The sequence below is a fragment of the Sander lucioperca genome, chromosome 7 (assembly GCF_008315115.2).
Source record: "Sander lucioperca isolate FBNREF2018 chromosome 7, SLUC_FBN_1.2, whole genome shotgun sequence".
NCBI lineage: Eukaryota > Metazoa > Chordata > Actinopteri > Perciformes > Percidae > Sander > Sander lucioperca.
The window spans coordinates 28,383,461-28,400,693 of NC_050179.1; the positions used below are offsets into that span (position 1 = coordinate 28,383,461).

The 17,233-nt window shown below is 40.7% G+C and overlaps 2 protein-coding genes across 3 annotated transcripts in view; both read left to right on the plus strand.

Annotated features, from left to right (window-relative positions):
- Positions 1 to 4,734, plus strand: part of LOC116057591 (homeodomain-interacting protein kinase 3-like) — a 56,193-nt gene extending 51,459 nt beyond the window's left edge. For both annotated transcript variants that reach the window (XM_031310130.2, XM_036002699.1), the window contains exon 18: positions 286 to 4,734. In XM_031310130.2, coding sequence (XP_031165990.2) covers positions 286 to 843 — 558 coding nt within the window. In that variant the 3' untranslated portion in view covers positions 844 to 4,734. The remainder of the gene's footprint in view (positions 1 to 285) is intronic.
- Positions 4,735 to 11,989: 7,255 nt separating this feature from the next.
- The window catches only part of LOC118495442 (UPF0606 protein KIAA1549L-like), a 96,907-nt gene continuing 91,663 nt past the window's right edge, over positions 11,990 to 17,233 (plus strand). The window contains exon 1 of the mRNA XM_036003205.1: positions 11,990 to 12,496. Within this exon, the coding sequence (XP_035859098.1) occupies positions 12,250 to 12,496 (247 nt within the window). The 5' untranslated portion in view covers positions 11,990 to 12,249. The remainder of the gene's footprint in view (positions 12,497 to 17,233) is intronic.

Genomic DNA, 17,233 nt, shown 5'->3' on the forward strand with positions numbered 1-17,233 from the left:
AGCACATATACTCCATAAAACTACAACGTGTTGTTTTTACACTTTTGTGTAAATTAGTCAGGTTAGCTCTTTCTTCCTGTCTGCCCTGTCTTTGTGCTAAGCTAGCCAGCTGCTTGCGCCAGCTTCATACTGAACAGATAGACGAGTGATATCAACTCTCTCATCTAACTCGCAGCAAGAAAGCGAATGAGCATTTCCCAAAATGTCAAACTATTCCTTTAACAGACTGTATAGAGCCTGGATGTTTAACAGATTCTCATTGAGCTTGTCTATTCTCTTTCTCAGGTGCAGCCGTACGGTTCAAACCACAGCAACAAAGAGTGGAACGGCAACTATGGGCCGCTGCGACCGCACGCCTACATCCCCCCCACTGTCCACACACACACCTTCACACACCTGTCGCACGGCAGTCCCACCCACACTTCGGCCGCCCCTCACACACATACCCAAGGCCTGCCCACACACACCCTGCTGTCCTACCCTCCCAGCGCCCCCCTCACTGCCGCTCATCACCCCCACCCCATCCTGCCCTCTCGCCCTCCTCCACCCCCTCTCCTCCAGCACAGCTACAGTCTCTCCCACCCCCAAGGTGGCGCTATAGTTCACCAGGTGACCCTGGGCATCAGCACCCACCACCCTGGACACCCCGCTCCCCAACCACACAGGCTCCTCCCTTCCCCGACCATCCATCCGCATCACCAGCCCGGCTACGCCCACCACCCCCACCAGTACAAGCCGCCCTTCCCTCCTCCTCACCCTTACATGGCCTCCCCGGCTGCCTACACAGGCTTCCCTCTGAGCCCCACCAAGCTCAGCCACCACCCCCAGTTCTCGTATATCTGAGGACCAGAACAGGGCCGCAACAGTACCTTCTGGTGAGGAAGGGCAACGGGAAATGGACTGGGGCTGCAACCTGGACAGGAAGAGCTAGCAGCAGAGCACAAAACGGACACTTGTCATGATGAGGAAGAGGAAAATATGGTTAACGAGGAGAATGGATAACAATGTATCATAGGGGATTGAGAAAGAAAAACAAAATTAACAATGCTGAAGATAATGTTTTATGGTGTTTCGAGGATAAAGAAATTCACAGCCTCTGTAATCTGGAGGTTATCGTCAAAAGTCAAGTTGTGTTTGATTGTCAGAGCAACTTCAGCTCTGAAAAGACCTCCTGAGAAATCATGTCAGTCAACGGAGGAAACAATGATTGATAAAATCTGCATAGCTTTATGAGATAGTGTCACAGGAGGCAATGAATTCACAAAGTATGATGATAAGGATATTTTTAATTAAGAATGTGTTCCTTGCACATTACCTCCTGTTGTTTGAGAGAGTTGTTTCAGAGAGTATGATCTAATTGGAGATGGGAAATCATTTGTTGTTGCTGTCAATGCGCTCAGCCTCCCCTACCCTTTATCTTTGTTACCTTGTAGCATGTGCTAACTGGTCAGATCTGTTTGTTAAGCCATCCCAGTCTTTATTAACCTGGATTGAACGCTCCTGTCTTTGTTTGAGGCAGACTTCACTGCTGCCATTGCCTAGTGCCTTAAAACCAGAGTCTATGACGTTACTTCAGGAGATTATAGGTTGGAAATTTAAATGGGCTTGCAGCACTTAACCTTTAGACTCTGAATATGATGGGCTTATTGGATAAATAATGCTTGTGGTTAAGTTTTTAATATTAGCAAATGTTGGACTTCAGTTTGCTTTCTAACTCAGAGTATGTATTTACTTTAGCTAGAGGCTGCACATTTAGGGCTTTGACTGAATGAGCTTTTTATGTACATAAAGAGTGATTTGATATTTTGATAATCGATTTCTATTCACTATAGTACTTAATTCACAACAGTATTGTCACTGTTTACTGTAACTGCAATACAATCTAGATAGCCTCTGGGTTGCTGTGTTTTTATTATTTAGCATTTAGGCTAGACTTGTATTGATGCATTTATGTTTTAATTTTTGGGAGTGGCATAGACAAAAAAAGATTGTTTCATGTTTTTACTTTTAAATGCTTCTCAGTGTTTTGAAATAACCTATCTACTTACAGTATCATTGCTGGGCTATTGAGTGTTAACGGTGTATCGGTAATTGTCCATGTATTGAAGCCTGTTGTCAGTTTTGATACATTCCTTCAGGGTGGATGCATAGCCTTGATTATTATTTTTTTTGTTTTGTGTTTTTGATTTCCAGTGTGTAGTAGAGCTGCGTCTTTACCTGTCATATCAGCTGGTATTTTCCTGTAATCAGCACCAAAGACTGTTCATCAATCATTTCTGAAGCATGGTCAATACTATTTCTCCTTTCACCTCCAGCATACTGTTGCAGTTATCATCATTGGAATATATTGTGAGATCTCTATTTTAAAAATCAGGATGAGGTTGAGGTTTTATTTTTCTGAGCTGTATTTGGCAAATTGTATTTGGAATGTATAGATAATAAGCTGCTATGTACCGATTATCTGCCACTTCGTAGCTGTGAATTTAGAGGAATAATCTCATTCTAGCCTGCATTCTCTCTTTTGTATTGTAGTTCTGATGACTAGATACATTAGAAGTGTTTTTTTTTTTTAATATATAGTATATTGAATGCTATTCCTATACGCTAGTGCCTCTGTATATTGGCTTTGTTGTTTTGAAGTGATTGTAAACTGCTGTAATGGAAGTTATGAGTTTTCCTTTTTTTTTTTATTCTGTTGCTTTTTGGTGTGTGTTTTTTTGTGTGCGTGTGCATTTAGCATCAGTATTCCAAACGTAGGCTGGGTTCACTGTTTGATTCTAACCGGTTTGTGGTTGTATTAAGAGTTTTTCTCGTTTTCTTCTGACGATATGGCTTTTATTTCCGTTTTTGGACTGTATTTGCAACTCTGCATACTGTACAACTAGTGCCTTTCTTCAAACAAGTGGCTGACAGATGACATCTTGCATTGATATCAAAGCAGTCAGAAATTTGTAGACTAGATCCTTCTAAGGGGATCAGCTCGTATTTTCACATCACTAAACCCCAAAGTTGTTTGTTTGACAAAGATAAGGTCTGGAAACAATCTCTTTTTTACAGAATCCTAAGAAAGTACAAGTCAGGGAATGTTTCATTGCGCTCACCAAGAACACCGTTCAGTACTGAAAAAAAAAACCTAGGGCCTGAATATACAGAAATGCAAAGCTTTATCAAACATTATCACACCATGAATGTATTTGTGGAACTCGAGACATCTGTTTTTGGTTTGCAAATGAGTTATTTGTTGCATTTCTAATGGCTGCACAGCGTTTTCTCTTATCTTGTGTTGGGATGTTGATAGTTCTTATATGCAGCTAATACCATAGGTTGATATCACCATGTGTTTTAGTCAGGGGTTCTTTCAAAATGCTTTATCCATCAATCAAACTCAAAGTTTAGGTCCAAAGTTGTCTCATCTCCATCTACGTCAGTGTATTGTTGCCACCATAACAAAAAAAACTGCTCAGTTTCTTGTTATAACATAAACTTCTCTCATTTTTACAAGATCCTATAACGTTGAACCGAGATGGTTGGTTTTATTAAAATACAAAGCGTTTTGGGATATAACCAGATAAAGTGTTATGATATAACACGGGATGATCTTGTAAAAACAAAAGTTCGTTATGACAAGAAACTGAGCAAATATATTTTGTCATGGTGCTACTCTACTTAATGTATTACATTGTAATGGTTTTGCTATGTTGCTTAAGCAATGGGTGTATTTTGTGTGCTCGTCTAATACGCTACTGTGTTGACGATGCGTAGACAAATGAGAGGATGCACTTGCAGTACAGCCTAGAATTATAATTATATGTGTGTGTCATAGCACAGTAATCTGTACTTTACTTCAAGGAAAATGTTCTGTTTTTTCTTTTAACCCTGTGGTGTACAGCCTCTCGGTGATTCCCACATGGCTTTATTATTTCTGTCAGCACCTGTGATGAGATGAACACATGTCCCACCTCAGTGATGTCCCACACTATAATCCCCCACCACTTTGGGTTGATTGCTTATGATAGATAATCCCGCCACCATGCATCTGACAGTTGCATCATCAAAGTCAGCAGAGGGTCACACAGTCCCAGATCTAAAGCTCAACAAGCACACAGAGCCCAGCAGCCTTAGGTAACAACGCAGGCCTTAGAACTGTTTAAATACTACAACATTAGGGGACATTTTGGGCCCAAACATGACAAAACCACCAACTCCACAAACATGGGTCTGAACATCTCATTTGGGTACTGGGCTGAGAAATAAATTGTGCAAATCAGATTCCTAAGAAATGTTTTAGGTAGATTTTGTACCACAACTATCTAATTATCGGTTTGACAATTGTAGTTAGACACAAATATGTAGACATAATTGCTAAATCGAAACTGTTACTGTTCTAAATATGTGTGTAGATCTGTGTGGCTTTATGATTTTTTATTTTTTGATTTTATTGTATTCTTATATGCTACACTAGTTTTGACATGTAGCAACTGCACTGTGCAATATACAACAATATGAGGACTGGGGAAATGATTATTTGGATGTAATGTGTGTCTTACCAGTTTGCGGTCGTTTTCTTTCCCCCCCCCTCTAGTTCTCAGTGAGTTTCAATGTGATGAAGCCTTATGTACCTTTTCACAAAAAGCGGGTTCCTTCTTGGTGACTCTTATTGGTGAGTGTCAAATTATGAATTGATGGTGTACTATGTTAAGATTCACTTTGAATTAAAAAAGATCTTTTGCTTCAGTCGCTGTTGTCTTTATTGATATACATGTCATGTACAGGTATTACTTTTAGTGTGTGGCTGCAATAAAGGTGACCTTTCAATGTTTATTTTTAAGTGTATCCAAAGACATGAACTATGAAGTGATAATTGTGTGAAATACAGTAATACACTACTCAAAATACTTTTAGAATGGCATACCTGGTATAGCATAAAAGTTAGATTTTTTTTCTGTATGGTGATTGCTGGATGTCTCCTGATGGTCGTTGGCGGTGTCAGACGGCATTTGGACCAGACAGGTTGTCAACAGTTCAACTGCAGAGTAAAGGGGTTTGGGCGGTAGCTCGTCAGTTTGATGTGTCTCCAAGTGTGTTCAGCCAACTATGGAGACATTACCAGGAGACTGGGCAGTACAGCAGGAGATAAAGTAAAGGTTGTCTACATATGACAATGCCTACACAAGGCCGATATCTTATCACCTTGTCTCGTTGAAATCACAGAACTTACTCCCACCGTGCTACCGAAGTTCACTTTTCCAACCAGACTGTTGGATATGAACTCTATGACGATGGTAGGAGACGAGTGGTCACAGGCCCTATGTTATGTAATGTAATTTTATGAATTCAGGGACAGTGCACAATTAAACATTAACCTTGTATAAAAACAAGGATAGATGCATTGTACCAGGTTTTAGCACAATTGCTATTTTCCGTCTGTAGTCCATGGGCAGGTAATATTCTCTCTGCAGAACACTGTACAGCATGGCCTTGTCAGACCATTTGTAGGTGTGTTGGTGATGACTTCATCTTAATGTAAGATAATGACTGTCCCCACACAGCTCACAGCTCGTGCATGACCTTCCTTACGCAGGTATCGCTGTGATGGACTGGCTTCCTGACATCAACCCAATCGAGCATGTCTGGGACATGCCATCCAGGGTTGTCAGAGGCAGAGAATATCCTTCAGATTCTGTTCAGGGTCTCCTGAAAAAGGCGTACATCACTTCCCACACAAAAGTTGTGATCTATAAAAACAACCTTGACTGGAGAATGTGCATACCTGTACGGAAACATGCAACATGTTGCCACTCGCTGCTATATCTTTTTGTTTGTGTGGTTAGCAGAGATGCTCACAAGACTCTGAGCTAGGAGTCCAAGTCAAGTCTCAAGTCTTTGAGCTAGAGTCCAACATTAATAATGAACGTGGTGGCAGCCAGCAGGACGTAAATGATTACGTAAGTCGACTACCACAAGTTTGGCAAACAAATCCATCTTTTCATAACATCTAGTTAATGACAGTTGGAGTTAACTATACTATACAGTAACGTGAGCGGTTTAAATTAGCTGGATACATCGTTAAACATAATTTGCTATTACCAGTGTATCGCCGTGTGTATTTTGTCCATAGCAATCCCCGCCAATGGATGTGGTGTGTGTGTGTGTGTGTGTGTGTGTGTGTGTGTGTGTGTGTGTGTAAGGGGAGGGGACACAGTCAGTTGACCATCTTTATTGCTTGGGGGAAGAAGCTATTTAGCGTTCTACTGGTCCTACAGCTGATGCTCTTGTACCTCTTCCCAGATGGCAGGAGTGAGAAGATGTAGTGGGAGGGGTGGTAAGGGTCCTTAATGAAGGAGATGGCCCTGCAGATGCTGCGCTTCTGGAAAATCTTCAACAGGAAAGGGCAGAGCTGCCATATTTTGAATTGGGGTGGTGACAAATTTTCCAGAGTGAGGTTTTCAGCCAAAGTCAACCACCACACACCAAACTGCATCCATCACAATTTATTGAACTGTATAGAGAATCAATTCATTATAAATAGCCTATCCAAGACAATAATTAGCCTGCCATAGGCTACTGATCCCGAAACACCGGAAAATAATAGACCGTTATCGCTATTCAACCAAGTAAAATTTCTTTCATACCCATACCGTCAAGATGAAGACAAAATATCTCTATTTATTAAAACAAAGGCACTTTGTGGTGTCAAAACAGTACTAAAGCTTCGGTAATAAAACTAAAGTCCAAAATCCAAGACGGAACAAACTAGGCACGGGTAACGCAGGATATAGGCACAAAGCTACGACAATGGTACAGAATATGCCTACTATAAGCTCAAAAATGGAGCCACAAAACACAAGGGTATAAAATACATCACTGAATTATATTAAATCAAATCAAAGTGAAGCAAGCCAGTCTGCGGCTGCCCTGGTGCTGCTAGCTTGGCTTACAAGATTAGCTCCCTCGTCGTCTGTTGCTAGCAGGGTTGCTCTGGGAGTGACAGGTGTAGAGGTGCTGCTGCTACTTCTTTCGGTTACAGTTGCTGAGTTTTCTGCCTCTGGTCTTTTAAGCTTTTTAGCCTGTGGTTGATTTTTGAAGAAATCCCAAATGCGCTTTTGTGCCATGGCTTGCTAACTTTTGTAGCCTACTGTTGATCAGCCGAGAAAGTTTCTACAACTATCTTCACTCATGAATGAGTGTCAGAGGCGCGCCTCGCTCTTGGCAAAATTGTCAGATTCATTCTAATCAAATTATGTGTTCATCTACTTACCAAATTTTAAAATGTATTGCATTTAATTTGTAATGAAAGGGATTAGGTTTATATTAATAATCAATTTATTTAAAATAAATGTGTTTTTTTTTTTTTAATTATGGTTGTAGTAGTTTGTCCTTTCGCTTAGGGGGTGCTGCAGCACCCTCCGAACCCCTAGTTCCCACGGCCATGGGAAAGGGACGGGGGCACCCATGATCCTGCTGCCTGTCTTCACTATCCTGTTAAGCTGTCTTTGTTCGTAGGCCTTGCAGCTCCTGAACCAGGAAGTGATGCCATAGGTCAGTATGCTTTCAATGATGCCCCTGTAGAAGGGGGTAGAGAGAACAGTGGGGAGACCTGGTTTTCTGAGTCTCCGGAGGGGGTAGAGTGCTGTGCTCTTTTGATGACTGCTGTGATGTTGTTCGTTAAGGTCAGGCTGCCGCTAGGTGAACTCCCAAGTACTTCACGCTGCTAACCCTCTCCACAGCAGCACCGTCAATGTGAAACGGTGTATGATGGTGTTTCCCAGCCCTCCTGAAATCAACTACCATCTTCTTCGTCTTGTCCATGTTGAGGGTGAGGTTATGAGACCGGCATCCACTCTGTAAGCAGCTCCACCGCCATCCTGTATGCCGACGTATACGACTATACAATTGTGCTCTCAAGATCCACAGTAATCTCCCAAAGTGGTCTCACCATTGCATTGCACTCACACGCTCAAACGCTCTGACTTACCAGAACTACATAAACAGCCACGATATTGCATTTTATTTTCAGATTCAAAATAGCACTTCGCCAACACTTGCTGCACTTCTCCCGACACACAATATGAGACCAGTACGCATTACTTGGTCAGTTTCACAGGCATACATTCCAGTCACCCCCATACTAAAACAACTATGGTCAGAAATCCTTTTTTCATTCATACACCAAAATTTGGAATGACATTCCTCATCACATCAGAACACGACCATCCATCACATATTTCAAAAAGGCATGCAAACTGTTCCTTCTCAACAGTTACGCTTGCACACATTGATTGTTCATGTATTGTCCAAGTCTTGTTTGCACTATTTGTACTGTTGTTTTATGTGTTTGCATCTGTCTAGCCCATGCTAATGTCCTCTACAAATGTTTCTGTCCTCGTGCCGTAACTATGTTCAATGTTTTATGTTTCTGCAGAACAGGAACCTGCTGCAAACCAGTCAGGGCCGTTTATATTGTAACTTATTGTTACTTTTACATTTTTCCTGTATAATAAACGAAAAATGAAATGAAAATGGGTGAGCAGACTGAACAGCAGAGGACTCAGGACGCAGCCTTGGGGTGAGCCAGTGCTCAAAGTGATGATTCTTGATATACTGCTACCCATCCTGAAAGTCTGCTGCGTCAAAAAGTTAAAGACCCAATTGCAGGTGCCAGTGTCCTACAGCTTCAGCTTTTCCACCAGCTACTGTGGAATGATTGTTTTAATAGCTGAGCTGAAATCTTCTAGGAGGATCCTGGCATATAGTCGTCACTTGTAGTCGGTGATGGTATGAAACCTCTGCCACAAGCAACGTGTCGTCTGTGAAGTAGCTGTTTTTATGCATCCGGCTTCTTTGCTCATGATTTATTAATACAGTACAATACAATAATCCCAGTCTGTTCTCTAGTGGTGTGGATCAACGGAAGTACATTTCCAAGATAAAGCCTGACATTCGGCGTGTGGCTCACCAGCCAGATGTCAGGCTTTGCCCCTCACCTTCCGCTTTCTGTGTTGCCGTTTTAAAAGTCGGGAAACAACAACAAACTTTGAGCTACCAAGCAACATGCTGATAATGGCGAGTTTTGACGAAAATTTGGATTGTGCAGTAAGTCAGGCCTGCTTGATTCCGTCAGTGAATGATTGTAAAGAATTATGAAGAATTTGTTCACGGCATTTACTATCTAACTATGACGTATTGGGACCGATTAGAGAGGATTGCTAGTGATGAATGTTAGTGATTTCTTTTTTCAGTTTTTTTTCTCCTATCCCAGAATGTATGTTTGGTGTAGCCAGACCTTACTCCACAGCACTGTGTAGTGTTGACGAACTGACCGAAGAGCCGGTTAATTAACCCGACTCGTGTCACTGAACTGGGAATTGAGTGCCATACGTCAATGAACCGACTCACTCCTGTTCTCTTAATACATGCATTTGTGCCGTTGTGTGTAGCTGGTATTCTTCTGCTACTGTGTGTGTAGTAATGTAGCTAATTAGCGCCTCCACTGGAGTGGTGGTAGAATCAATCAGGAAATGGGTTACCTAGATCGCACACTAGGCTACTGAACGAGACGATGTCTTGGTTCTCGCCAAATTTGAGTTCTCGGCAAGTTTGAGTTATTAACCAAGCCTTGTTTCTGGTGCAACTTAGATGATTGTGTTCATGGCAATTCACACATTATCGATGGAGAAGTACATCACATACAAATACACGTCATGTTATCTTGGTAGTTATGTTAAGTTAAATGTTAGAGAAGTGAATGTTGCTACATGGTAGGTAGGCTGTCACGAGGAGACCGTGCACCAGGCTACTGAACAAGACCAAGTTATCTTGGTAGTTATGTTAAGTTAAATGTTTGTTATACGGTAGGTAGGCTGTCACGAGGAGACCGCGCACCAGGCTACTGAACGAGACCGTAACTGTGCCTAATGCATGAGTCTATGTAATCAAACGGGTGTCTAGGGTCTCGGAAATTTTGAGTTATCAGCCGATAGCAGAAGCCTTTATGTCTCATGCATTTTAGACTTGTGTTCATGGAAATTCATAGGCTACATTACCAAGGGGAAAGTATTATATCACATACAAATACACGTAATGTTATCTTGGTAGTTATGTTAAGTTAAATGTTAGAAGTGAATGTTGCTAGTCGAGACCGAATGTAATTGCAACCGCTCGAGTCTAATGTAATCAAGCAGTGGCTTGGTTCCTGGCAGGGGAAGTAAACGTGCAATCACCAACACCCCCGACTCGCGTAAAAGAGTCGTTGTCCCATCACTAGCATTGTGGACATAGGTCTGGCAATGCGAGACTAGTTCTCTAGTTATGTAGGGCACTATTTTGAGTCCTTGAATCACAGTTATTCAGGAATGACTCATTAGCGAATGATTAATTCTTCACTCATTCCTTAGTAACTACTCACATTTTTGTGTACCGTATTGTAAAGTGAAACCAGTTAGGCTAATGCATTTTGATGATGACATTATCAGTGGTTACAGGGTTAGGGCCCTAGGGGGTTTGAGTGGCAAAATAATGATTTCACCATTATTTCTTTAACAGTAAATTGGACTCAATGGGAACAGGTCTACTGATGAGTGTATTTCCCAGTTGTAGCTGCCTTCCTACTTCTGTGACAGGCAGTATTGTGTCCTCAGCTCCCACCAGGGGCCGCCTGCTTCCTGCTGAACTCACATCTGCCAAAACATCTTACAGCAAAGCAGTGGTGGCGTCACTGTCTTGATTTTTGGTCCTTTAATGATGCATCGTGCTTAATGGCAGGCTGTAGTTGTATCTTCTCTCATCTCCGTAAGACGTGGAGTAATTAGTCGGACGTTATGACCAGTCTGTTGCTGTCATTTTAACCATAATTACACCAAACACGCAGTCTATTTCTACCTACTAGAAGCTGCGTCAAGCTAGCCAAAGCTAGCAGAAACAAGATAGGAAGTTAGGCAGTTTACCCATACAGTTTGTTTTATCTTGCCACAAACGAATTAGGCATATTGCCTTTTTACTAACATTGAGTAAAAACATAGGATAAAGAGCCACTAAGTCAGCCAAAAAAAAAGAAGCAATGCCACTGAAATTTTTTTTAAGTTAAGGTAGGCTACAAACATTTCTTCAGTGCAAAGTTAGTGCTCTAGCCCAGAGATCTTCAACAGGGGGTCCGGGACCCCTATAGGGGGTCCTCAGAGTTACTGCAGGGGGGGTTCCAAATTTTTATTATTATGAATACGTTTTTTCAAAAATGTAAACGTCTTAACATGAATCCAACATATTATTAGCAAACATAAATCAGCCTATTAGTGAAAACCCCCCATTAATGATACGTTAAGTGGCCTATAGGTAAGGTAGTCACTAAGGTAGCCATCCACAGATACAATAAGGATTCAGTGTATATTTAACATTAAAACATGATTTATAAAAACATGCCAACAATTATTATTATACGATCGGACGACAATATGCCATTGCATTTTACAAGCAAATCTGGATATTAGGCCTATGCTTTAGTTTATAAATGAAGATGAACACATTGGCAGGATGTGTAGGCAGGTAAACTGATAATATCGTGCTCATTAACATTATAAAACATCTGAGTAGGAACCATGGGTCTTTAACAACAAATAATCAGATAGCTAGATAGATAACTTTCCCTTGATGCAGGCAGCAGCTTTATAGCGTTTTTTTGTGCTTGAGCATACCTGCCTGGAAAACTCCCACCTCTTTCAAACTCCATGCCCCAAGTTTGTAATTTTAAGAAATGTGTCTTCAAAACCATATAATCCTAATCACGATCTTCTAAGACTAAAAACTTCCCAGAACTACGGAACTATAGCCTACAACTGTTAAGCTGATATAACCTAGGCTACTGAACAGAACAGACTTAACTATGAAGTTAGCAATAAGTGCCCCTATGCCAAATGCACTTCCAGAGAAATTGAACGCTTTTACTTTGAAGACAGCATAGGCTGTTTTCCGGTATTGTATCTTCGTATTGATGCAGCTGCCAGCAGAGATTTGGACAGCGCTTTTTGCGGTCGCAGTAGGGACAACAGACCTCACACACGGCGCGCGTACACACAGACACAGTGAGACGCGCAAACGAAAAAGAAAAATCTCTTTGTTTCCTTTATTAATCTCCACAGCCTCCAGCAGGCTCATGGAGAGCGGAGCCCTCCTTGTCCGCACCAGGGGCAGGTTTATCGGATGCCTTTCGCCACAGCAGCGCCGTTTGTTTTCCATTCAGGATTAATTGATTGACCAATGGCTCCAAAACATGTGCTCCTCTCCGAGAGCGGCAGCAGTGACCCCGAGATTGGAGGGGTAAAAAATAAAGGAGACCTCCACTCTTCCTCTCCGAGGGCATGGATCCTGAATGCGGGGATGGTAGCCGCCTGTTCGCCAAGTAAGGGGAAGAGGACGCGAGCGGTGTTTGGGATGCTGGCCCGGTGGTTTGTGACCATCGGCGCGGTGCTGATGCTGATGCTGCAGAGCTCCTTGGCCGCTGACGGTAAGCCACTGATGCTGTGTTTATTATCCAACCTGTAAGATTGTTCCTTTATTCCTTGTAATCATACAAATAAACCATTTAAACACCACAAGTCCGGCAGCCTGAGTGGCGCTGGGTGTTCAGACTCCCATTCCAGTCTCAAGCTCGCTTAATTTACCATATTATTAGCCTTATGCAGTTCTTGATTTGCCAGTTTAGGAGAAGATCAGTGTGTGGAAGATTTCACCTCTGTTGATGTATAGCCTACGTGATGAAACAACAGTGTTCTAGGCCATATGGCTATCTTTTTTGACGCGTCTTCTCTGAGGGGATTGATGTTCTGACTGCGCTTTATATATGTCTATGTTGTATTTAAATAATCAGTGTAGTAGCACACAGGCCCTAACCGAAGTCACGTCCCCAAACACGCAGCCGGAGCACACAGTGGACCACAGCGCGTTTCTTTGCATTAAGGAGGGAACTTTTAATTCATTCATGAAGCTTTGAGGCCCGAGGTCGTCACTCTCGAACACCATCCATAGGGGACGTTTCATAGTGGCACAAATTCATAATTTATGATCTCCATGTCTCCACAGCCATCCGAGGAAAACATAAAAATAGCAGCAATGACGTTTACATATTTCAATCATATTGCTTTGAGTACAGAGGACAGGACATTCTTGTACTTCAGTAAATAGACAGGGGTTTGTAATAATGTTTATATAATATTGACTACAAAATGCAGTTTATCTTTTGATCCCTCTTTTGACATCCCTCTTTTGATTTTTATTTTTGTAGTATTTGATTCCCTGAGAGATATCATTAAAGGAATATATTTAATGTTTTTTGAAGCACTGGAAGGTGCTCAACTGAGCTTTCTGGCTGCATAACCTCAACCACAACCAACCTCGTGGTGTCACTGTTTGTCATTTGCGTTTCATTTTGCGTTGGTTAAACTTTGGAGGCCATGACTGCACATAGTCAAGTTTGCATTGATTATATTTTTGACACGTTCTTGAAATCAATTTAACATCGATAGTCAAGTAGGCCTATATACAACTGACATAAGTATACACCCAAAGTAATAAAGCACCCTTTACAAGAGTAGACATACACAAAATGGAGATGTAAATGCATCCAAGATTCATTTGGAATCCAATTAAGCCAGGTGTAGAGTTGCTCAGAGATGCAAGGCTATTAAAGGATTTATTCACCCACATTATTTTATACACATATACATTTTCATTTAACCATAGGCTATTGGTAACTAGCAATGTAGATAGTTTGCACGTTTAGATTTAGTTTTTAGTTTTATTTGCAGAGGTTTGGAGATGTTGGCATCTCAGACTTCTCATGCCAACTCACATTGGAGCTAAATGGAATTTTATTGTTGGTGCTGGCAGCACTGAGGATGACATTTGAAAAACTTAAATGTCAAATGTCTTGTCTCTTTCCAGGAATAATGACAGTGTTTCACTCATGCCACATTTCACAGACAACTGTGAAAGGTTTTCAGTGTTAGACATGGTGCTGCAGAAGTTAAAAAAATATATCTATTAGCTTTTCTCAATTATAATGATCCAATAAAACCAAAACAACACAAAAATATTACAAGTCTGTATGTATCATAGCTGCAACAAAATACAAGTAATCCACAAATACAAAAAAACAATGTCAACCCCCACCCAAACTGAAAAGAAAAGAACAAAATAGGATATAAGCTTTCTTTTTAAGCACACTTATCAACATTACATTTCTTTTACATTTTATGGACAACAAATAATACCTTCTTAGGCAAACATAATTTGGTGCCACACAATCTATCCTGCCTAAACACCGCATGTACAAACACCCAGGGTACTCAACACTTTATAAAATAAGAAACTTATCACTCTCATTTTCCTAAATTGAGTAATTTCGGGTGAAAGCAGAACACATGGTCCTTTTCTGTTTTTGATTCAATTCACAGCTCTGATTAAATTGTTGAACTGTTTACTGGCTGCTTTGTTGGCTTGCTGCTATTTTATATTTTGATAATTATATAAGTGATTGACTGGCTAACTTACAATGAGAGTTAGAAAGTCAGAAGAAGACTCCCTCAGTACCACCTCAACAAACTTTCTCATTAACTCTCAAATTGGAAAACAATGAAATACTGGCTAATCGTAATAACACATGCCAACACTATTCAGGGTGTTATTTGAGGGTAATAAGGAAAGACTGTGCCCCTATGATAAGCACACATGTATTAAATGCATACCCCCTTGTTAAACACAGATTTGAGAATAAAAGCAGAAATACAGAATATGGAGAAGATTGCCAAATTATTTGGAAAAAGACAGTTTATCTGTCCAGCCTCCCCAGTTAAATCTAAGCAAATCACCCACTCACACACAACATATCCTCTTTTATATCATACTGCTGTGCCAAAGCGAGCTTTTCCATAGCATGGCTTGGGGAGATTTGACTTTCTTTCTCTTACCTGGTTTCTCAAGCATTCAGCTGTTTCAGGTCTCTTAGAGAGAAAACCTTTTTTTGTATTCTCCATCTCCATTTATAACAAAAAAGGATGTTTTGGAGGCTGATGCCTAGCCTGTGTGTGTGTGTGTGTGTGTGTGTGTGTGTGTTTTCTTAAATAGGTCTACAAAGATCTTCATCCTCAGTCAATAGCTGAGATCTATTGGTCCATGTTACCATGGGAACAGATCTGCAGCTAGTGCTTTTCTCACTGTGTGTCTGTGTTTGTCAGTCAGAGATTGAAATAACATCTGAGTAAGTGCCAGGTTAGAGTCTGTTGCCCAATAATCAGCGTCAGATGACACACCAGTTCAGAGAAACCATTTTCTAAAGCACTGATTTGTGGGTTTGAACTGAACTTAAACCCTCCCTGCTGCTAAATATCCGGCTTTCTGGTCATCTCTGAGTCACTTACCACATCGGGCACATCGTCGTTTTCTTGGAATTAAACATCATTTGTGTATGTGACCCTTTTGTCACCACTTTCTATACTTGACATCTATTACACACATTTGGAGGTAAACACATAATTTAGATGTACCAGAGGTGTCCAGAGGGCTCTGGGCAATAAAGAATATTAAATGATTGGGCTGCAGCCAGTAACTAATTTGTTCAAAATGAACAGGAGCAAGTGGCAAGATGGTAGATTGTCTTTTAATATCTTTCCTTTCATAAATCTGTAATAAAGAGAGCCATCTCTCACAGCTTTTGTGTTTATATCTATCTAGATAGTCTAATGATATAATTACTAAAACAGCATACAAATTAAAGAACATACATTTTAAGGAAATACTGTACATGAAACAAGCACTAACTTCTGATCTAAGTCAAGAATTATCTGATCAAAAAATAAGTAAACATACCTAAAAAGTATGAAAATAAATGTCCAAACCCATTTGTCAACTTGGGGTTCGCATTTCATCTTAGCGCCTCTATGAATGGCATTTCACAAAAGACACTGGCAACCAGTCTAGCTACTATTTTTAACCATGGGCAACAATGTCAAAGGGTCATTTCACCAAAATTGTAATCAAAAGCAAATGTATGCACTTATTTCTAGTGGTATTTTGCCATGTAAATAGTTTAATTTGCCTTTTGAGGTATGTGAGATTTCTGCCGCCACCCCGATAAATGGAAGTGAATAACATTTTAGTTGCCGAAAAGGTGCTGAAAAAGAATCAGACTCACCCCTAGAGTCTAATAACCTGGCCGGGACAGTGAGAAATTGAATGGCAGGCCACAAGGTCACAGATAAATCCTTTGCTGATCATCATTTATCTGCTGCCATCAATTAAAGAGATTGATTTTGCTGATTAGGTGCAGCATGTCCTGGCTCCTTTCTGTCTCCTGAGATTTCTGAGAGCGCAGGAGTTGGCTAAGGATCAGAACTCTGAGAATCTGTGCTCTGTGAAACTGATTAAAAGTTGAGTGTCTGCCCAGAAAAAGTTTCTTGCATCTAGTAAGAAGAAAAGCAGTGTTACAGCTGTTGTTACCTGCCTATACAAGAGAGAAAGAAAGTAAGTAAGAAAGAAAGCAATAAAGAAAGCAAGAAAGAAAGCAGGCAATCAGTCAGATTCAGACTTACTGATGTTGAATTAAATTGTGATTACAGGGTCAATACAATTTCAGCTCAGAGTAAAGATTGGCATTAAGAGTATGTTATATTGCATGTTGCTGCTTCATATCAGTACAGTCACACACAGTGAACTTGATGAGATCCGGATATGCAGAGCTTTTACACTGTTAAAGCTGATTTGGAAACAGCATTGTGTCACAATGACTCATTCCGAATCTGCTTTTGCATTAGATCATGTAAAGGATAAAATCTCTAAATATCTATCTTTGCAGAGATTTACTAAATGTGAAAGGAGAATGCCTTTATTGTGTATTTTCCTGCATATGTAAATTTTTAGTATTTGACTTATAATTGCAGCGAATTCCACAAGGTTTATGGTGCACTTAAAGGGATACTTCACCGATTTAGCGTTAAAGCCCATGTTGCAGGGTTGAATTGAATGAATTGCTTGTTGGTAATAAACATTTAAACTGTTACCCAACAACATCAAATACAATGGATATCACAAAATGGAATAAAATACGAAAAAGTAGTACTATTTTACAGCGGTTTGCAATGATTCTCTTTCCCCCCACAATGTATTGCATTACTTCACGTTTGGGAAACGACAGACGAAAGCCCCGTCTCTGTTCACTGTTTATGGTCTCGGTCTGTGCCACTGGTGT